The 23,882-nt window shown below is 39.9% G+C and overlaps 2 protein-coding genes across 2 annotated transcripts; one reads left to right on the forward strand and one right to left on the reverse strand.

Moving 5' to 3' along the window:
- The first annotated feature begins 1,830 nt into the window (after positions 1 to 1,830).
- On the forward strand, positions 1,831 to 8,310 carry LOC137791023 (dehydrogenase/reductase SDR family member 13-like). Its single transcript, XM_068585717.1, has 5 exons — positions 1,831 to 1,965; positions 4,950 to 5,068; positions 5,312 to 5,435; positions 6,750 to 7,076; positions 7,402 to 8,310. Exons 1-5 carry the CDS (start codon positions 1,839 to 1,841, stop codon positions 7,659 to 7,661), a joined length of 957 nt encoding a protein of 318 aa, XP_068441818.1. The 5' UTR covers positions 1,831 to 1,838; the 3' UTR covers positions 7,662 to 8,310.
- Positions 8,311 to 10,639: 2,329 nt separating this feature from the next.
- LOC137791024 (dehydrogenase/reductase SDR family member 13-like) lies at positions 10,640 to 19,719 on the reverse strand. The gene is made up of 5 exons (XM_068585718.1): positions 19,585 to 19,719; positions 16,281 to 16,399; positions 15,867 to 15,990; positions 12,076 to 12,402; positions 10,640 to 11,070 (listed from the first exon to the last, which is right to left on the reverse strand). The coding sequence occupies exons 1-5, from the start codon at positions 19,709 to 19,711 to the stop codon at positions 10,811 to 10,813; spliced, it is 957 nt and encodes a 318-aa protein (XP_068441819.1). The 5' UTR covers positions 19,712 to 19,719; the 3' UTR covers positions 10,640 to 10,810.
- Positions 19,720 to 23,882: the final 4,163 nt, after the last annotated feature.

The following is a 23,882-nucleotide window of genomic DNA, read 5'->3' on the forward strand; positions in this document are numbered from 1 at the left end:
ATATTGGGCAGCAACAGGTCCCACTCTTTATAGTATTCTTCCTCCGGCAGTCTGATCCTTGGGGTCACAGCGCCCACGGGAACAGCACCAGTCTCCCGAACTTTGTCAATATTTAGCTGTGACTTTGAAAATTGTGCTAGATAACATTAAGCTACTCGTTCTGTATTTCAAAGCAAAAATCTGCCTGACCGGTTCTAGTGTTTGCACCGTTGTCTTCGGCAACACATGACCTGGCACATTTCAGAATGAGGCTCCTCATTGAGAAAGACTACATAATGTCAGATACTCATAATAATAATTTAGTGGATGTAAACTGACTGTGCCAAATTGACTCAATGTGTGCTCTTGCTCAATGAAAAACTCTCTAAACCTACTCAAAGGCACAACCTGGTGGTGGAAGACATACACAAACTTGAATTCACAACATTAATTCTTCGACAATTCACATGTCAAAGTGTCTCTGAGCACGACACTTAACCCCTTGTTGCTCCCCGGACGCCTCTCAGGGCAGCCCACTGCTCCTTAATCAAGGATGGGTCAAATGCAGAGAAGAATTTCCCAAAGGGGATTAATAAAAGTGTATGTTTCTTTTTCTTTCTTTAATACTATATTGCTCCTGGAAAACATGCAAGATCCGTAAATCTTGGGATATAAACATAACCTACATGTATACTGCCGTTCAAAAGTTTAGGGTCACTTAGAAATGTCCTTATTTTGTTTTTAAAAAAAAATGATTTTAAATGAAGATAAAGTAAAATAAATCAGAAATACACTCTATACATTGTTAATGTGGTAAATGACTATTCCAGGTGGAGAATTCTGTTTTTTAATGAAAAATCTACATAGGTGTAGAGGACCATATCCAGCAACTATCAATCCAGTGTTCTAATGGTACATGGTGTTTGCTAATTGCCTTTGAAGACTAATTCTGCAACAACAAAAAAACCTTGTTCAATGATGTCAGCACAGCTGAAAACAGTGCTGCTGGTGAGAGAAACTTTAAAACTGGCACCTTAACTCCTCCCATCAGTGTATGAATGACTGTGAATTAGTGTTAAAGCACTTTGAGTGGTCAGAAGACTAGAAGAAAGAAAAGAGACAAACAAGTCCAGTTACCATTTACACTGACATATTCACTTCATTCAGGGAACATGTTATTGTATGGCTAACAGTTTTCTATTTATAAATCCAGTATACATTTATGCATCCAGAAGTCATCATTAGCATTTATTTGTAGTTATTTTTTTCTGTCCACACATGAGCGTAGGTCCATCATTTGCTCTCCTTTTAGCCCCGTTTTGATCTATACCAACTGCTAAGCATGCCATCAAAGACCCTACCATCAAATAGTCACATAGATGCATATCAAATAATGAAATATGTAATAACAAAGAGCAGCAAAAATAGCAGCTTCATGTCTACATTTGCAGGTCTGCAACTGCAGGTGGTGCTGCTTCCCTCTTGGAATACTTGCGAGAAGGAAAAAAAAATCTCCTTGGAGATTAATAAAGTACTTTTCATTTCATTTCAAGGAAGAGGAGGTGAACTCTTTTGCAAGACATTTTGATTGACTGTACAACACGTATTTTTGCTCATGGCCATGATGGCTAACCACAATATGGGCTATATTACTTGATTGCATTTTGAGCTTTCCTTTATGTCGAGAAAAGTTTAAATACCTTATCCTAACCGGCTCAAACATGTGTACCGCCCGATTACAGAGAGCACATTGTCCCGCCCAGTCAGGAAATGGGTGTGATTGAGGAAGTTTGTCTCGACGCACATATCACTCGCACTTTCACCAGGCAGCCAGTTGGTCTGAGACACTGGGCTTAACGATGTCTACCCTTCTGCTGGTCGTGGGTGTTGTCGTAGCAGTTGCTTACGTGTTCCGTCATGTGGTGGTGAAAGGACGGCGCTGCACAAGTAAAACAAAGCTGCATGGGAAAACTGTGATTGTGACCGGTAGGTAAACACTCTTTACAGCAAGCGTCACCAACCTTTTTAAAACGAAAGCTAATTTTAAGGGTATAAAATAATACGAAGGGCTACTTGTTTGATATAAACTTCCTGAACAACAAAGTTCCACAGATCACCTTTTAATAATAATATATGTCAAGTGACTGTTTGATGTTAATGTTAATTATTCCTCACAATAATTACTAACATTTATTTCACAACAAAGATGGTTCTTTCTTAGAAAAATGAAAATAAGGTTATATCCGTGCAAAAAATAACTAATATTTAGTCACAACTAAAGAGCTTATTGTGGAAAACAATAAGCTATTTCTTTTTTTAGCAAAACAAGCTTTCCTCGACACATATTTTTAAGACAGGGTTATAGATCTAATACGGCCACAGATCAGCTTAATGTTGAGCTGAGGTGTGTTTTCTGATTAAAAAAAAACAACAAAAAAACGCAACAGCAGAAAAGACCTCACGGAGATTGGTCGACTTTTGGCAAAATGCCAAGAATCGGCGAATCGTGCATGTGCAGCCTGTTGACTGCGTACGGTGAATATTTAAAATCAGCGTTTCCTCTTGCCTCACCTGTAATAAAAACCAAAACCGCCCCAGTTTGATCAATATTGACTTAAAGGAAACATGGTGTTCATTCGTTTTAATGACAACCACAAAGTGTGCAGACTTTGTCACTGCAGTGCATTTTTCAGTCTTTTGGAAGAATATTTCCAGAGACTGCCTGGGAAATATATTACTACTCTACTAATACTTTTGATATGTTTTATAAATAAGGTTTATTGTTATCAATCAAAAGTATTACTTTATTAACAAGGTTGGAATAGAAATAAAACTAGAATATAAAAGTGAAAGCAAGGTATTTTTCACAATGCAACTAAACTGTCTCATTGTTTCAAACATGCTGAATTAAATATGTTCTCACACTAACAAGTCTTTTAATTCAGCTTTATGTTGTTATGGTTTATATGCAGATTATAATCTGATCATACGAATATGCAGACATCAGTTTATGAAACACAACTCAGTAAGACCTAGAAGTGTTGACTTGATAATGTTTTATTGTAATGTGACAAAATAGTTGATTTAAAAGATAATAATCAGAAACACGAATCAAGAGCTCGTCCAGTTCAACAGTTCAACATTAAATCTTCTGGAGCTGAAGTCAAATAAAAGAATGAGGACTGAAGCTGCAGTACAACACCAGAGAGAGAACAGTTTAATAATTTTACAGAAGTTTTTTTTTATGAACAACAATGTAACAGTCATAGTTTGCCAGCAGGTTCAACTGATTTATATTTCCAAGTTGTGCAAACTTTTTTTTTTTTTTTTACATGATCTGCGTTTGTCTTCATGATTGTTTGTCTCGTGAACGACCAAATGTTACTTCACTTTAAATGTTGCCGCCGCAAGGAATTGTGGGTTGACATAATCTCTTTTCCTTTTGTTAAGGAAGATCCAGTGTTTTCTATTTGATATTCTCTCAGCAGCCTCCGCCCTCGTTCTTATATTTCACTTCAGGTACAGAAGCTTTAACGAAGGAATTGAACTGGACGATCTCTTTAGTCTAAGTAATGTTTCTGATGATCATCTTTTTAATCAACTATGTTGTTACATAATAATAACAAACTAATAAATTGTGTGGCGTTTCATAAACTGTTATATTTTTATGAAAAGATTATAATCTGGATCTAAACAAACAACATAAAGGGATATGAGACACACATAAAACACACACCGTTAGTGAGATAACGTATTTAATTCAGCATGTTTGAAACTGAACCGAGATAGTTTAGGTGCTTTGTACTCTGTGAAAAATCCCTTAAAAGTAAAACCATGTGCCGGGTTGTTTAAATCATCGCATGACCTAACACTGTAAGAAGACAAACATTTAAGATGCTTTCTTGTGGTCTGAGATGGACTAAAACATTGTAGTTTTAACCGCTGCAGACAGACCGACGTCACTAAATCACCTGCTGTTGTGTCATAACTACGTCGCTTAGTGAAAGTGGAGTCGGGTTCGATAAACACCGCGGTTGTCTTTTTCTAACTCCTCATGAATTTTCTTTCCCATCTTTTCTTGAACCTGTGATGTCTCCCACAGCGGTCAAGGAAAAGTGCTTAGGGTTAGAAAGTTAGGAGGTAATTCTTTGACCAGTCGACTGCACCCATAGTTGGTGTTGGTAGTTTTTGGACATGCAACACAGTTTTCCTGTAATTGGTGGTCTTGTTTCATGTGGGCGTGTCCTACATTACAGCTCATATGACCATGATATGAATACCAGACTCCATTGTCCTGATCTCTAACAAATCCACAACAATCAAATCAAAAAATCAAAAATTGAAAAATTAACTACTTTTTTCTTTGCTTCTACCATGACAAAAGCGGTATGTAAATGACTGTCTCCTTCCGCATGTGTTGTCTGATGAGCTTTCAGAAGAGTCTGAGGACCAATGAAATCGCAGGACCTAAAAAGCACAAAAAAACTTCCGGTTTTGCAATTTTGAGACACTTACTGTATACTGGTCAGAAAATGATCTAAGTTGATTTGTTAGACTTCCAAAGCCTCGTAGGTTTTTTACAGAGTTTACAGAATTATTAAAACCTAGCTATCTTTTCTTTTAAATATAAATCCACACGTCTCTTCTCACAAGGGTTTCAGTACTTTAGCAATTGAAATGAATTAAATCGGAACTGTGGACGAGGAGATAGCGCAGCTACTCTTAAACTCATTGTGCGATTGCAACATCAAGTCTGAGGAATCTCATACAATCTGATGGCATTTCACCATCAGGTAGAGCTATTAGTTACATGATTAATTTAAATGAACATAACTTATCATGAACAAAGGACAACCCTTGCACCAGGATCAGCTACATTCTAAATACAAGTGTACAATTGAAAGAAGCAACATCTGTGTGTTGGACTTATAATTAAAACATGGATCCCTTGTCTCTCTTTTTATCTCCAGGCAGCAACACAGGCATCGGGAAAACTACAGCCATAGATCTGGCCAAAAGAGGAGCCAGAGTGATTCTGGCCTGCCGCAGCAAGCAGAGAGGAGAGGCTGCCCTTGAGGAAGTCAAAAAGGTGAGTAATAGACCAATAGAAGGCTCTCTGTACTAAATGCTTTGTTGACCTTGCTGTTTGCTTAAGTAGAAAGGAAATTAGCTGTGGACAGACACAGAGGAACTCACTCACTCACAGATGCACCCATACAGGCACACACAGAAGATGATGATAATAACATGAGTATTCCCAAATTTCCCAGAGCATCTTCATGTTCTAATCAGCTTCTCATTCAGTTGAAATACGGCTTGATTTCTCCTGCAGGAGAGCAACAGTAACCAGGTGGTGTTCATGCCATTGGATCTGGGGAGTCTCAAGTCTGTCCGTAGCTTTGCTGAAACCTTCCTGAAGTCTGAACCCAGACTGGACATCCTCATCAATAATGCAGGTTAGATTGCTTGTTGCAGCTCCATTTTGGCTGTAGCTCAGGGGGATGAGTGGTCATTCCGTAAGATAGCCGATACGATCCCTGGTCTCACCATAGTTCACATGTCTAAGTGTCGTTGAGTAAGACACAAGTCCATAATTGCTCCCCGGGCTCCTCACAGTACAGTCCACTGCTAATTAATCAGGTATAGGTCAAATGCAAAGAATAATTTCCCCAAGGCAATTAATAAAGGATAGATTATTATTATTATTATTATTATTATTAAGCTGCACACCATCACAACTGTAGAGTTTTGTGTCCTGAGCTGTCATCCCTGCGCATTAAAAGTTAGATTTTTAAAACAAATGCAAAGTTTGCAAAAAGGTTATTATTCCTGATAATAAAGAACAATTTAATTTAATTCAATTCAGTTTATTTTGTATAGCCCAAAAATACAAGATTTGCCTCGGAGGGCTTTACAATCTGTACACATAACATTCCTGTTCGAGGAGGTCACATCGGATCAGGAAAAACTCCCCCAAATAAGATTGTAAAAACCCTTTTACAGGGAAAAAGGGGAAGAAACATGAGGGAGAGCAACAAAGGACGATTCCTCTCCCCGGATGGACAGAAGCAATAGATGTCATGTGACCAGAATGAGCAACGTAACAGAGTTACAGCATATTACAGGAAGATGACAAAACCTGTTCATATGAGTGGTAGGCATTATATGATGTGTGCAGCAATTGTAAGTGTTCCAGCTTTGTCAAAGGGAAGGTAAGATCACTTGACACATCGAATGTCACACATTTCTAGCGTCCAGAGTATCAAAATATGAAAACATGAATTAATACATACACATGTGAGTACTTTCATACTTTTGAAACAAGTTTACGTTTACTTCAAACAAACATACAGCAGGACATTGATTCACAAATTATAACCCCCCGATATCCGTTTTTGGACCCTGGTATTTCTAAACCTCGTGTCCTTGTGTCCTTTCAAGTGCTGGAAACACTTTAATGCCGTTTGGAATGCAATATAAATATATTATCTATTGCACTTTTGGTTACAGCTTAGTCATCATTTTTCTCAACAGCATTCATATATTTTTTACTGTGCAGTAAGGAGTTGTTCCAGACATTTTGGGCGTATTCAGTTTTACTTTGATAGAAAGTGGTTCAGATCATTTAGCCAAACTATTGGCTTGTTTACAACCTGTCTGATCTGATCACCATTAGAGTTTCTTGACCTATCAAACTCTGTTTGGCAACGTTTCTATACTTTCATTTATTTGTTCATTAGGATTAAGCTTTCTCCATGTTTTTGCTTCAGGTATTTTCGTTCAGGGTCGAACAGAGGACGGACTGGGGATGATGTTTGGCGTCAACCACATTGGTCACTTCCTGTTAACCAACCTGTTGCTGGACCGGCTGAAGGAGTGTGAACCTAGCAGAGTGGTCATCCTGTCGTCTATGGCACAACACTTTGGAAAAATAGATTTTGACTGCCTGAACACCCACAAAGCTCTAGGACTGGGGACCTCTTTTATGGAGACTTTGCAGATCTACTCCGATAGCAAGCTGTGCAACGTGCTCTTTACCCATGAGCTGGCCAAGAGACTGCAGGGAACCAAGGTCACCTGCTACTGCCTCCATCCTGGTCAGTCAACAAAGTATATTACCATGCAAAAAATGTTTTCGGGTAACGTATAACATGACCAAGACGAGCGTCTTGACATGTCAAAGAGGCACAAATGGTAGGTTTTCAAAATAAAACATCTTTTAGACCATGATAATCAATCAAATATTTTTTTCATTCAGTTTTTCTGTGTGGCCCAGTACCAAAGGACCCTCAGCCTGGTCTGCGGCCTGGTGGTTGAGACTGCTGGTCTAGACAACATGAAAATCAAATTAATCGTTATTTTTGCATTAACAGCTTCAGATCAGGCAACTAAACTAAACTACATTACTGTATGTTTTTACAGGAGCAATCAACACTGAGCTGGCAAGGAACACTGCCTCAATAATGCAACTGCTCCTGAAGCCTGTGACTGCATTTTTCTTCAAAGACACCGTTCAGGGAGCCCAGACCACTCTGCACTGTGCTGTCGAGGAGGGGATCGAACTTCACAACGGACGCTACTTCTCCAACTGCACTGTGAGAGAAGTCTATGCTAAAGCCAAGGATGACGCTACAGCAAAGAAGCTGTGGGAGCTCAGTGAGAGACTGTCTGGTCTTGCGTGAAAAGCTTTCCATGAAATCATCATATTAGGTTGTTATTGTTCTGTTTCTATTCAGTAACGGTGTGTCAGGCTGGTGGGCTATATTGGAGTTGCCATGGCAATAGTTTTTACAGGGGCGCTGAAGAATCCATGTCAGAGAATTGTTTGCATTTTGTATGCACAAAGTGTGTAATAAAAGATAAGGCGATATCTGATTATATAACTGCTTGTCTTGTTGAAATGTAACAAATCCCATGATTTTAATTTATTAGAATTATTGATGCCAAATAGAAATAAAAACTTGATTATAACTATTGTTTTGTTGCAGGCCCTCAAAAAGGATTTTATACTAATACTAATCAATGGGAAGATATCCTTATACAGGCAGTTTGATTGGCTATCTTGGAGTTGTCATTAAACTTAATTTTACTCAATTGTAAATACTCATGCTCCCATTTATTGCACCCTGCTTATTGTTAAATGTTCTTTTTGTGTGTTATAGTTAAATGTTCAGTGTGATGCACTTCCTACCGGAACAAATACCTTGTATGTGGAAACGTACTTGGCAAATAAACGGTTCTGATTCTGAATAGTTTTGACAGTGGTGATGAAAAATCCATGTCAGAGATTAATTAGGATATTGTATGCACAAGGTGTGTAATAAAAGATAAAGTGGTAACAGCTTGTTAAAATGTAATAAATCCCCTGATTTTAACTAGATTTATGAGATGATTAATACCAAATATAAATAAAAACATAACAGTTTTTTTTGGATCATCAATTGCTCATAAGCTTTAGCTACGCATTTATTATGCAAAACAGAGAAGCACAACAAAATGCATTTTTCTACATGACAAAACAAAACACTCGTGTATTCCTGGAGCATATAAGTTTTTTAATTACATCATAATGAATGCAAACCGCAGCAAAAATAAATAAATCTCGAGACTGGGATATCTGGCCGACATCTTAGCTTCCGTTTTATTTTAGAGCAAGTCCCAGGCGACTTGTTTTCTAAGTCTACATCTGATGAAGTAAAACCTACATCTGTGGCTGCTCGTTTTAGGCAGCAAAGGCAAAAACCCATATGAAATATTTATGTTCATCAGGAGGCTGGGCCAAAGCAAACCTGAACCAACCCTAACTATTAGTGTTATCAAAAATAAAAGTCTTAAGTCTACTCTTAAATAAGGTGACCGTGTCTGTCTCCTGGACTGAAAGTGGAAGCTGGTTCCATAGAAGAGGAGCTTAAAAACTGCTCCGGCTCCTATCTTACTTTTTAGGACTCAAGGAAGTGTAGTGTGTTCATTTGAGATAAAAAAAAAAAAAAAGAAGAAAGAAATGTATTATAAGAAGTGTGTCCCAGGTCCAGGTGTAAGCGGTGTGGTGGCCTCACCAGTCTGCTGGGTAGCATGTGTACTTGCTCGTACACCCTCAAATGTTGTAACGTCCTGAGCAACTTTCCTTGTGCCAGGCACTTTCTCATGAGATGTTTTTTTTTTTATTTTGGGGAAGATTGACCTCTGCAGACTGATAAATCCAGTTATTCATGCGAAGAGTAGAAATCCTGTTTTCCCAGACTTTGAAGGAGAGTGTTAAGTTCTTCGCCTTTTTCACCTAATTCTTGCCTTTTTTGCTTTGGATTCATTGATTTTCTCCATTATGAAAGTTATTTACCTTCTATTATCTCTGTTGGCCTCTGCCTTTGTAAGATAAAATAAAATATTCCTTATTAGTCCCGCAGGGGAATTTGCAGGATTACAGCAGCAGACGTGTAAAGTGTACACAAGAGACACTAGTAAAAATAAAAGACAAGTAATATAAATAAACAGTAAAGAATCCACAATAACAATATTATGTACAGACAGAATAAAATTGATTTATATTACACCAGTTAAAGGGATTAAAGTGAAGTGTTTTCTTTTCTTCTTTCTTTCTCGACACATATCTTGCAACTGTCAACGATTTGCAACAAAACGTCAGACGGTTCTGTGATCACGTCCCAATATCTTAGCAATTTCAAGAGTGCTGCATCCCTCTAAAAGACTCTTTACAGTTTTTTACTTTTCAGAGTGCTAGGTGTCCTGTTTGCTCCTAGTGTGTGCGCCCCTGTTTGTTTCCCTTCTGTCTGTGTTGGTGTTGTCGGCCATGTGCTGATGTGATCTGTTGTGTGTTGTCAGTCTTCAGTCGGTCACACCAAGGTTTCTGCCCACAGCCATGCCCCCTCCGTTAGCCGAGCATTGAAGGTGATCACCAGGTTGAAAAAAAAGAAAAGCTGGTCATTCTTCTGGAGAAGAGTAGCAAGATCAAGAGCTCGGTTGAGTTGCCCTTCCGACGCTGGAACTAAATAGAAGGACATCGGGCGGAAAGGATCCTGTTTTCTGATGGACATTGAGTTAGTTTTGTTTGTTTTTGTTTTTGTGTTGCACTTTGGAAGGAATAAAGTCCGCTCTTGTTTCTGAAGTTGCTGTGTGAGCGTGTGTTTGGGTCGTCTACACCACACCCACCTTAACACAGAGTCAGTTAATTCTCTTTTTTGGCCCATTTTGCCTAAGGATGTATGCACAACTTGACATATGATTTTGATCTCCCTAGAATGCATTATTCTGCTTATTATTATTATTATTATTACTATTATTATGTTAAATGACTGACGCATTATGGGAAGCTATATTGTAACTGATCGTCTCATAGATAACAGCAATGTCTCTGCTGTCTTCAATTCATAACTTATGCAGCAGAACGTTTTTGTGTGGCCCTCTAGGTGGTGGTCGCGGTCCAATCGGGGGCCGCGGCTTCATGGTTAAGAATCACTGAGTTAGAATGAAACCCATCTCTTAAAAGTATAAAATCCTTTTTGAGGGCCTGCAACAAAACAATAGTTATAATCAAGTTTTTATTTCTATTTGGCATCAATAATTCTAATAGATTAAAATCATGGGATTTGTTACATTTCAACAAGACAAGCAGTTATATAATCAGATATCACCTTATCTTTTATTACACACTTTGTGCATACAAAATGCAAACAATTCTCTGACATGGATTCTTCAGCGCCCCTGTAAAAATTATTGCCATGGCAACTCCAATATAGCCCACCAGCCTGACACACCGTTACCGAATAGAAACAGAACAATAACAACCTAATATGATGATTTCATGGAAAGCTTTTCACGCAAGACCAGACAGTCTCTCACTGAGCTCCCACAGCTTCTTTGCTGTAGCGTCATCCTTGGCTTTAGCATAGACTTCTCTCACAGTGCAGTTGGAGAAGTAGCGTCCGTTGTGAAGTTCGATCCCCTCCTCGACAGCACAGTGCAGAGTGGTCTGGGCTCCCTGAACGGTGTCTTTGTAGAAAAATGCAGTCACAGGCTTCAGGAGCAGTTGCATTATTGAGGCAGTGTTCCTTGTCAGCTCAGAGTTGATTGCTCCTGTAAAAACATACAGTAATGTAGTTTAGTTGCCTGATCTTTAGCTGCTATTGTAAAAATAACTGTTATTTTTATGTTCATGTTGTTTAGGCAAGCCCCAATAGGCAACTTCAGGGAGGAGGCCATCCCTTTTGACATCAAAATGACCAACATCCCCTCTTCATCCACCAGTAGCAGAGAGAGTGCACAAGCAGAGGGGTTGTTTGGTTGAACATGTTAAGGGTGATACACTCTTCCAACTACAACTGCGGCTGGCCACGCAGTTGCATCGACGGACTTGTTTTGGTTTTTAGTTCCTGTGTCTTTTCCATACTCCAGAACAGTAGGTGGCACAACAACCGTTTAGAGTCGACCTGCACACCGACGTTCACCAATATCTCCCTCCAGGAATTCACCGCCATCTGCTTGTTCTTATACTCCGTCAAAGACGGGTTATATAAATGCTCATATAACGTTCTTCAACGGGATCCATTGTTGGTTTTTCTGCTATAGCTTTTAAAAATAGCGATATTATGCTATGAAACCGGAAACGTGAGACTCAGAAAGGATGTGGTTAGCAGACCAATCACACTCTTGCGGGCTGTGAATCGCTTGTGTAGCTTTGTCGGATAATCAGAAATTTTGGGCGACGCATGCAAGGCCCGCCAGGCCCGTAAGGCCCGCAAGGGGTCCTTGCGGGCCTGGCGGGCCTTGCGGCCTTACGTCTCTGCGTAAAACAAGAGTATAAATTACCCTTAAGTACCCTCTTGTCTGCCTGACTCATTGATCCTTTTTCTGACTGAGGTTAGTGCAAGTTAGAATCTATAGCCCCAAACATGGCTCTGAAATCCCCCCCTGCTAAAACTTAAGAAATTGTATTCTGGCTTTGCTGGACTGGAACAACATGTACACCTCTATGTAATAACGGCTAACTGCTGAAACCAGGGTACTAAAATGCCATGTTTAAAGAGCTTATTCCCCATTTTTGTTGCATGAGTTGAATGGTAATATACTCTGTTGACTGACCAGGATGGAGGCAGTAGCAGGTGACCTTGGTTCCCTGCAGTCTCTTGGCCAGCTCATGGGTAAAGAGCACGTTGCACAGCTTGCTATCGGAGTAGATCTGCAAAGTCTCCATAAAAGAGGTCCCCAGTCCTAGAGCTTTGTGGGTGTTCAGGCAGTCAAAATCTAATTTTCCAAAGTGTTGTGCCACAGACGACAGGATGACCACTCTGCTAGGTTCACACTCCTTCAGCCGGTCCAGCAACAGGTTGGTTAACAGGAAGTGACCAATGTGGTTGACGCCAAACATCATCCCCAGTCCGTCCTCTGTTCGACCCTGACCGAAAACACCTGAAGCAAAAACATGGAGAAAGCTTAACCCTGTATCCAGACAACGGCAACACCAAATCAAGAAGGCTTTTAAACTATCTGATCTCTATGAAAGAATATAATGATTCCTTGAATATGCAAACCATTTGGATTCACTAGAAGAGTCACATGACGTTGATTGCAGAGAACTTGTATCTCTTATATATCTTGCATTACCTTTAGCTGTGTTAGCTGTGACACATTTCTGTTCAGAAGCGAAAAGACAGGAAATAACTAATAACCTGTTTGTGTAATTTCCTGCACAGAAAATTGATTCAACACTTCACAGTAACCAAGCTCTCAAATTACAGCAGCAATTATCTGCAAGCTCACAAAGCGCCAAAAAATTGCATCGCCATAACTTTTAAGCCACACCAGTTGGCAGTAGCATTAATAAACTGTTCGCAGCAACGCATCCAAATCAGATGAATGAAAAGACTAAAATTATGACAAAATATCTGAAAATGTAAATTGACAATGTTTAATCACAGGCAGAGAATTATGCATCACAACCTGTGTATTAAAAATAATTAATTCATCTCTCTTTATTTTATCTTCCTGTTTGACTTTGTATCATTTTGATTTGAATTGTAGAAATGGCCTCAAACAGAACACAAATAATAACAAAAAGTATGTTTTACTAGAATACATTTATACAATAACACTAAGTATCAGTGGCGGACAAGCTAAGCGTTCTCTGCTGGTCTAAACATAATCCCAAAGTTATAGCTATTTCATAATTTAATTGTAATATTTTTTCCCTATTAGCTTATTTTCTCATTTCTCATTCACAGCTCCTGTCTTCCTGTGTTCCTTTGCTTCCAGCCTGCAGCGCTGCTTTCAGTGCAACTGCTTTTAAGGAGAGTTTCATCCAATCAGATATTTTCCTCCTGTCTCTCTTTAGTGACAAAGCAGTTCAAGCAGGCCTTTGCAGATCAAAGTACACTGGGAGTGGACGTTGTGGTTGAGTGTCATAGACTTTAACAAATCACATTTTTAGTTTGACAAGCTGAGTGTATTCTTTGACGTACAGCCCCCGCGAAATGGCCCAGTGTGACCATTAACACACACTGTGATTTGTCAGTGGGGCAGCAAGACTTCTGTCAACGAAAGAAGGAGAAAAAGAAGAAGCTCGAAGCTAGAAGCTCAGGCTAAAGCCTGAGAGACAGACTTGCTGTTGGATTTACTGATGACGCCTTTCGCACACCTGGTGAGTAAAATGTTGGTTGTGTTACTGTTTTTATATCTGTTGTTGCTGCCGGGGCTGGTCGAGTCGGAGCTGGTCCCGCGCCTCTCCCCTCGCCAAGGTACCAGCAGCTGCGCAGGAGATGTCTTTTTTTGATGCCGCAGTTCTGTTGGATTGTTTTGTTTGAACTAAATGTGACTGCTTGTTGATTTGGACAACATGCATTGTCCGTTAATGTTGCAGCAACCCGATGGGGTTGTGCTGGTCAAGTCGGTCAGCCAGAATGCACAACATTGCCGAGGCGAGGTTAGAGGCAATTGACCGACAAGGGCCGCGTTTCCCAGATTCGATCCTTCTTAAGGACTTAAGAAGGCTCGAAAGAAAGTTCGGCTAAAAAGGAGCGCTAAGATACGAGTGTTTCCCAGACGCGTTCTTAACTGCCTTCATAAGATCCCGTCGAAGAAGCTTCCTAAGACGCTCTTAGTGGGAGCTGTCCACCGCCGTGTTGCTGAAACTAAATCAATTGATGCCAGGCACATCGATCACCCACCACTTTATCAGCGCATAAATCACACACAACACCGTGTGGTCCCAACACACAGGTGCAATTAGTCTACGCACACGCGTATATGTGCCATTCACGACCCCCATGCCATGGCATGAAACCCACGGTGGACCTGGCAGACCTCGTCCCGTGTGGTGGGCATTCTGATGTGTGTGCGGGCATGGCGCAGGAGGACCGGTGTCACGGCTGCCACACTCCGTGAAACCGATGCCTTGCTGAGGCCGGTGCCGTCCCCGACCACCTCCAGGAAACTCCCCACTGCGTAAAAACGCAGCGCGGAGCTGCAACATTGCAGCAGGTTGGCCTCTGGATGTGTGGTGACACTAGCGTGACGAGGTGTTGGATCTCCACACGGGGAAGCTGGTACTTGGACTGGACAGCCCGGTCCGACAGCACATTATGTGGGGAGAAGTGCTGACGCACATATGCATTTATGTACACTATCTGGCTTCGCGCACAGCGACGCTTTTGGTGAGCAGCGAGAACATGCTGTATTGCAGCCGTGGTGGCTCTCACGCGTGGACTTCAGTAACGCCTTTAGACGTGGAGTCTCTCTTGATGAGGTTCCAGTCGAGTTCAGTTACACCTGTCAGTTTCCCTGATATCTGTGAAATACCACAGGGTTGTTAATGTTTTTATATCTAATGTAAACTCATATGCAGATGCTGAATGTGTGTGAAAACGTAATGAGTGACAGTAATGATAATTAATTTTATTTATGTAGCTACTGGAACACATGGGCACTTCTTTATTTTTATATCGTTATTTTTCTTTTTATGCTATTATTTTTCTTGCGTTAGTGTTCTGCAGCTGTGGGCGCACATTCATCGTGACGCATGGTTGTAGTCCTTTGAGTGTCAGATATAACTTTCCCTGCGGCTGCAGTGAGCGTTGGTCGCTAAGAAGGCTGGTAAGAGTGGGTCAGACTGATGTTACGATTTGTTCTTGGTGAAAGATCGTCTTAAGCTAAGAACGACTCTGGGAAACGCATCCTTCTCTTACAGTGCTCTTAAGAATGCTCCTAAGACACTCTTAGCGCTTAAGAGCATTTTAACGAATCTGGGAAACGCGGCCAAGCACTGCATAATTGCACATTGCTCCACGAAGTGTCCGCTCTTAATACAGCGCCTTTTTTCTCGTCAAAGTGGTTAAATTAGCTCCGCAGATAGTTCCACAAACCCTGTGTGACCTCCCTCCATGCCCGTATCAGTGCTGTACAGTGTCTCTTCCTCTCCCTGTCTCTTCCTGTTTATCAGTAAAATGGTGTCGGTCTGGGAACGAATGGCATTAAGTTGAGCTTAATTGAGCATTGAGTTTTGCAGAAACTTGTTTGTGAATTAATGTCTCGCTTTCCGTATGTTTAAAGTAAAGGGAAATTTGGTTCAACAAGTGTTAAAGTAGTCACACCCATTCTAAGGTGTATATATTTAATTAATGTTGATACTCTGGATGCTTTTAATGTGTGGACGTTCAACGTATCAAAGTGATCTTCCCTTGCCTTTGTCAGAGGCAAAGCTTGAACATTTACAATTGCTGCACACATCACACCATGTTAAATTGTCCTATATTATTAGGAATACTCTAAATATATTTCTGCTTTAAAAATCAAACTTTTGAGTAAGGAGTACAGCTAAGGACACAAAACTCTAAACCACAGTTGTTATAGTGTGCAGATTTATGACATGACAATCTAACCTGCATTGTTGATGAGGATGTCCAGTCTGGGTTCAGACTTCAGGAAGGTTTCAGCAAAGCTGCGGACAGACTTGAGACTCCCCAGATCCAACGGCATGAACACCACCTGGTTACTGTTGCTCTCCTGTAGGAGAAATCAAGCCGTATTTCAACTGAATGAGAAGCTGATTAGAACATGAAGATGCTCTGGGAAATTTGGGAATACTCATATCATTATCATCATCTTCACCGAGAGGATCATGCGATCGGTCATGTGTGTGCCTGTATGGGTGCATTTGTGAGTGAGTGAGTTCCTCTGTGTCTGTCCACAGCTAATTTCCCTTCTACCGAAGCAAACAGCAAGGTCAACAAAGTATTTAGTACAGAGAGCCTTCTATTGGTGGACCAAACAGAACATGGTAGATTTTTACTCACCTTTTTGACTTCCTCAAGGGCAGCCTCTCCTCTCTGCTTGCTGCGGCAGGCCAGAATCACTCTGGCTCCTCTTTTGGCCAGATCTATGGCTGTAGTTTTCCCGATGCCTGTGTTGCTGCCTGGAGATAAAAAGAGAGACAAGGGATCCATGTTTTAATTATAAGTCCAACACACAGATGTTGCTTCTTTCAATTGTACACTTGTATTTGGAATGTAGCTGATCCTGGTGCAAGGGTTGTCCTTTGTTCATGATAAGTTATGTTCATTTACATTAATCATGTAACTAATAGCTGACCTTGATGGTGAAATGCCATCAGATTGTATGAGTATCCTCAAATTTCCTTGATGTTGACTAAATGTGGTGGCAATCGCACAATGAGTTTAAGAGTTATGGGAGTTTATGCAAAGTAGGACACACCCATTAGAAAAAGACAACCAATTACAGGAAAAGTGTGTGGCATGTCCAAAAACTACCAACACAAACTATAAACGAATAGTATATTCTATTCGGTGAAGAATGAATAAATCCGGAAGAGTGTTTATACTGTCAGAGTGGGGTGCTATAACCACACTTGAGTCAGGATAGAGCTCTCTTGATGCGAAGCTTTAATGAAGACTCAGTATGCATTAGGACATAAAACGGCTGAAACTAAAAAGAATAAAGGAAACTATACAATACTTACAAATATGAGTTACTGTCATGTGTTCTGAATAACAAAGCAGGGTGCAACTAAAGAATGTGCTGGTGCACATCAATGAAAAACAAATCAGAAAACATAAGGGACACCAAATCTAATTCTCAGAACGAACATACAAGAAAAGAACAGAACGGACTACAAACTTTCCTACAGTATCACTGCCAGCTCTCTTTTCAGAGAAATAGAACAGCCTTTGCCTGAGAGATCTTAACTTTCCTCAGAAAGTTACTGACTGTGTTCTTCATCTCCACCTTGACTCTCAACTACAACTGTTGTCTCTGTGTCTGTGTCTCTGCTTGATCACACATTCCGATAGCAACACAAAGCGAGAGACGGACAGAAGGAACACATAAAAACATACACAGGGATGTCACAACACATTCGCCACCGCTTTGCATCATACAGACGCTGTAAAGTCCCTCGTGCTGCTGTAAAAAAGTGGTGGTGTTTCACCTGGGATTGAATTGAATTCAGTTTATTTTGTTTAGCCCAGCATTACAAACGACAAATTTGCCTCGGAGGGCTTTACAATCTCTACACATTAAATGACATTACATTTCATTTAGCCAGCGCTTTTATCCAAAGCGACTTACAATAAGTGCATTCAATCGTGAAAACAAACTCAGAAGAAAAAGAATCAGGAAAGTACAATTTCTTCAATAAAGTGAAACTACAAAGCTCTATCAGTAAGAGACATGTAAGTGCTACTAAATTGCTACTACTGCGCTACCTTCCTTATTTAAGGTGTAGTCGAGAAAGATGTGTTTTTAGTTTGCGATGGAAGATGTAGACACTTTCTGCTGTCCTGATGTCAATAAGGAGCTCATTCCACCATCGAAGAGTCAGGACTGCAAACAGTCGTGACTTTGTTGTGTGTTTAACTCACAGTGACGGAGCTACAGGCTGATTGGCTGAAGCTGAGCGGAGTGAACAAGCTGGGGTGGACGGTTTTGGATGGATGGATGGATGGATGGATAGATAGATAGATACTTTATTAATCCACAAGGGGAAATTTGTTGTTAGAGTAGCACCCAATAAGGAAGTTCAAATGTAAACAGATTATGCAATTAAAATGTGCAAAATATGTAAATATATACACAATAGAATACAAATACCTGTGCAGAGTGTATTAAGGAATTAAATTAAATGTAAACAGAGTACCATGTCCTGGATGTAGATCGGACCTGATCTGTTCGTAGCACGGTACGCCTGTACCAGTGTTTTGAAGCGGATGCAGGCGGCCACTGGTGGAGCGGAGTAGTGTGAGTGAATTTGGGGAGGTCAAAGATCAGTCGAGCTGCTGCGTTCTGAATGAACTGTAGAGGTCGAATGGCGTTACAGGAGGGAGTTACAGTAGTCAAGGCGGGAGATGATCAGAGCTTGGACCAGAACCTGTGCCGCCTTCGGCGTGAAGAGGGGACGTATTCTCCTAATCTTGTACAGCATGTATCTACAGGAGCGTGTGGTTGCGGTGTTGTTGGCAGTCAGGATGAGTTGACTGTTGAGAGTCACACCAAAGGTTCTTGGCAGTCCGGGTCGGGGCCAACACCGAGTTGGAAAATGTTGCATATTAAAACACAGAGAGATGGTGAAGTTGGACAGAAAATCAATAGGGACCTTTGGCAAATCTGGCTCCAGGATTTACAGGTTCTGGGTTTGTACTTAATCCATTTCCTATTTAGTTTTATTTTTTTGCTGGTTTTCTGTTTCTGCGGTACACTGTTGCAACTACAAATGTGGCTGGCCACGCAGTTGCATCGATAGACTCGTTTTGGTTTATGGTTCTTGTGCCTTTTCAATATGCCAGAACAGTAAGTAGTGCAACAACCGTCTAGAGTCAACCTGCACGTCGAATTTACCGCCATCTGCGTGTCTTTATACTCCGTCAACGACAGATTATATAAATGCTCATGTTTGCGGACCTCTTCAATCAAACATTCTTCAACGAGATCCATTGTTCGTGTTTCTGCTGTGGCTTTTAAAGATAGCAGTATTATGCTATGAAACCGGAATTGGAAGACTCAGACAGGGTGTGGTTAGCAGACCAATCACAGTCTTGTGGGCTGCGAACGGCTTGCGTAGCTTTGTATATATTCCGAAATTTGGGGCGACGCAAGCACGCAAGAGGCTGACGAGACAATGCAAGGGGCCCTCGCGGGTCTTGCGTGCTTGCGTGTCTTGCGTCTCTGCATAAAACCTGAGTATAAATGACCCTTTAGCTTTGCCACAGCTTGCTCCCTCGTTTGTTTCCTCACAGTTACTTCCAACAGCTTTTTGTTATAAAAGCCCGCCATTTGTTCATTATACCTGCATGGTGTCTTGCATTTGGGTCCACCCCTGAAGTCTGAATCCATAACACAAGAGCTTGTTTGAGCTGCAAAATGTGTGAAAGCTGCACCAATCAATTGTTTATTTTATATTCATAAAGTGTTGTCATCATACAGAGTTGCACTCTATATCAATCTATAAAATGTGCCTTTTCTTTAATACTCAATTAGTTGTAGCTAGTGAACACAGCCAATCAATTGTCTCTAAAAAACAAGCCAGTGTAAATGACTGCTGCCACCCTGAGGACCAACAGCAGCCTGTAAATAGTGTTTACTTACCAGTCACAATCACAGTTTTCCCATGCAGCTTTGTTTTACTTGTGCAGCGCCGTCCTTTCACCACCACATGACGGAACACGTAAGCAACTGCTACGACAACACCCACGACCAGCAGAAGGGTAGACATCGTTAAGCCCAGTGTCTCAGACCAACTGGCTGCCTGGTGAAAGTGCGAGTGATATGTGCGTCGAGACAAACTTCCTCAATCACACCCATTTCCTGCCTGGACGGGACAATGTGCGCTCGGTAATCGGGCGGTACACATGTTTGAGCCGGTTAGGATAAGGTATTTGAACTTTTCTCGACATAAAGGTGCAGCGTGAGCCCACATTGCACAGTCAAGATAGCGTTACTTTATTATTTGCTCTACAGTTTCATTCTCGGGCACCCAAAACCAGCTCCTGAATGGCTTTGACAACACATAACCCTCTGTGAGAAAGGCGTTGTCAGAAAATCCGCCACCAAGTCCGTTTCTCCTCCTCCTTCAGCCATTGAGTGTTAAAAACTACACCAAGTAAAACACTATAAATGTCATAACTGATCTTATGTTTCAGCCTGAACACTTCTTACTCCTATTGAGGTCTGCTAGCAGCTAGGTGGCTTTCTGTTGACAAAAGTCAAGCTGGACCCCTGATCAATCACACCGCATGTTAATGCAGACATACTTCGAGGCCACCTTGCTGGCCCTGGCACGTAAAAGAATACTACTACTTGTCGAACTAAAGATCCGATTGGTTGTTTTAATTAACCTGGACTGTTAAGTGCAATCTGTGTTGTGGACCATATATATATATATATATATATATATATATATATATATATATATATATATATATATATATATATATAGGTATATAGGTATATATATATATACCAATATATATACCAATATATATATATATATATATATATATATATATATATATATATATATATATATATATATATAGGTATATAGGTATATATATATATACCAATATATATACCAATATATATATATATATATATATATATATATATATATATATATATATATATATATAGGTATAGGTTGTTACTGATGCGACATATCTTTGGAAAGCTACGATTTTTGTGATTCGATTGATGCAAACTATTCAAGAAATAATCACAACAGCAGGTACAATCAATGGCCCTGTCAGACAAAGAAATAAAATAAACTATTACAAAATCCAGGCAACTCACCTATGAAGCCTCATAGTAAACCACCGATCAATAACATTCTGACAAAAACGTTGTTGTTACATTGGCAAAGGTCCGGACGATCCAATCCAGTCAAATGTTTAGTCCTAACTTATATAGATAAGGTGATGAATGTAATGTAAGTAAAAAAAAAAAAAGAAAGAGCTTCAGTGTGGTTCCATACATCTTTTAGTCCATCAACAGGGACTTAAATCTGCCTTGTGGAATTTTCTGTGGAGGATGGGTTTGAACATAATGGATTGGAACGCTTGGAATCGTGACTAATAACATTATACAAGGTGGTTTTGCAGTGAAATTGAATTATTCTCAACATGGGACTTTCCCTTGTGTTTAGACGTACTGGTCATAATCTTCGTGACTCCAGAGCTATTTACCTCTTCGTTTGCAGGGAGTGTAGCTTTTGAGGGCAATCAGAGAGCGAGAGAGCTATGTGAATAAAAAAACAAACACTTTTTGTGGCACAGGAGTACTGGTTGTTTTTTAAGTTTGGGGTGTATAAGATGGGAATTGACCTGATAGGAGACAGTCTGTAGACAGTGGGAGCTGACAGGGGTCAGGCTACTGTATAGGGAAAATGATTTGGGGCCACTGCGGAGGTTACTGTTTCAACAACATTGGGGTGGAGATGAGTGCCTGACCCATGACATATTTCCATTGCAGCACATGATGATGCTCAACACATATCACCCTGGAGTTAAATTGACAGCAGTTTTAAGAAAAAGAAGAAAATAACAAAGAAGTAACTGTCCTGACATTATGACATGGTGACATTGACTTCTGCTTCTGAAAGGAGTCTTTTTAAAGAGAAAGGGAAAAAACTGCATCTAATAGTTGGTGGTTTGGTACACATATTTTCCAGCTCTGAAGAATCTTCAATTGGCAATGGAAATTCAAACTTATAAATGATCAGCCGTAACTACATGTTTGGATACAGCAACAACGACAACACTGTTTTGATGTGGAAACAACTTTCATCCACTCTGTTTCTTCATCTTGTTATCCAAAAGTCATCCAGTTACACTAAAATACCAAACAGCAAAATAGAAAACGGGCTAACACACAACAAAGGCTCGCAAACAAAGTTACTCATCACAGACCAACATAGACTTCAATTCAATTCAACTGTATTTGGATAACCCAATATCACAAATCACAAATTGTTCAGAGGGCTTTTTAATGTGTACATCATTAGACATCGTCGGTCTTTAGACCATTGCTTTGGAAAAGGAAAAAGACCCCAAATAAATACTTTTGACGAGGAAAGAGGAAGAAACCAAAGCGAGCCACAGAGGAGGAGAAGTGTGATAGATGTTATGTACAGAATGAACAACATAATAAAATCACAATGTATATATATATATATATATATATATATATATATATATATATACTGTATATATTTATTATGACATCAATCTAATGAGAGCAGTAATAGTAGTAGCAGTAATATGAGAAATAATAGGTACATTATTACGAACAATAACAACAGTAGCAGAAGATATGGGGGGTATTCTAGAAAGGCGGTTCAACAAACTCTGAGTCTATCCCTGAACTCTGAGTTGACTTACTTAATCAATCAATGGAGCCCCGATAACACGAGTCACCATGACAACAGTAAATAAAACAGCAACATATTTCACAGCGAAGGAATTGAAGGTGCTTCTGCAGGCCCACGGTGAATATGAGCACATATTTCACCGTACATGCAATACAGTTACAGCAGCGAAGGAGAGAGACGTCATGGGAAAAGACTGCTGCCCGAGTCAACGCGGAAGTTTGAATGTACTATTCCACTGACATAACATTTAACCGTAAGATCGTAGCATCCTATAGTTAAGAATATAAGTAGGAATGAAATATGATTTTCATGTAGGTGCAATCCAACAGGGGTAAAACGGACCTGGAAGCAGCTAAAAATGAAATATAAAAACATACTTCAAAAAGGTACGGCATATATTGCTAGGCTATGATTGAGCCTGACTTTAATTTTAATTCAATTTTTAATAATTGACTTAGGATATTAAACAAAGTAAATATTAACTCAGTGGCTACTTGAAATAGTAAATTAATCCCCAAATAAAATGTTGTTTTTACACGTCTTCTCACTTAATACCCCAGATAGGAGACACTTACATATTTTTATTTTATACCTATTGAAGTCATTTAAAATGTGACGCTGCAGCCTACACCAACACACATTAAAATACTAATTAAAGTATTAAGGTTACTTTTCCTGGTTTTAAGTTATGGGCAGACAGAGGCATTGCAAAGATTTCAGATTTGTATGATTACGATAGTCATAATTTTAAAAGTTTTTAATGAGATTAAGCTCACATTTAGCATAGATACATCACATTTTTTTCAAGTATCTCCAGATAGAAAGCTTCATAACAAAGACACAAAAGGCTAGCATGGTGTTCAGACCAAAAGGAAGAAATCACTGTACAAGAGTGGCAGAACACGTGTCTACATGGTCAGGTTCAAACAATACACTCAAGGTTAAAGCTTCTCCAGTGTAAATAGGTTATGAGAACATACATTAATTACTCCAGAGTTACTACACCACATTTATCCCGATACACTGGACACGTGTGTTAAATGTGGAATACATAAAGGTAGTTTGTCTCATTGCCTCTGGAAATGCATCCTCCTTCAAGATTTCTGGAAAGAGATTATTACAATTGTTTCTATCTGTATCAAAGAACAACTTCCATTCTGTCCAAAACTATGTCTCTTTGGGTGTGTCCCAGCAAACTGCACACTTAACAATAGCAAAAAGAAGATGATCATATTTTCCCTTCTTAAAACTAAACATAAAATTGCAATGGCTTGGAAAATCTGTCCACAGGCCGAACAAACAAAAGTGCCTTGAGGAACTGCTGCGTTGTCTTGCCCTTCAAAAACTTACTTATGTAATTAAAGCAGTGGCAACATTTTCTGTCACGCCCCACTTTGGAGGAAGAAAAATGTTTGGGCCCCACCACAAAATTGTAACAAAATGGTCCAACTTTTTGTGACTCCTCCATCCGTATTTTATCAAATAATAAATTAAAGGAAATTTAAATCCCTTTCAAGTA

Source organism: Clinocottus analis, unplaced genomic scaffold, assembly GCF_023055335.1.
Source record: "Clinocottus analis isolate CAN_PGR_092001 unplaced genomic scaffold, fCliAna1.0.p SCAF_2, whole genome shotgun sequence".
Taxonomy (NCBI): Eukaryota; Metazoa; Chordata; class Actinopteri; order Perciformes; family Cottidae; genus Clinocottus; species Clinocottus analis.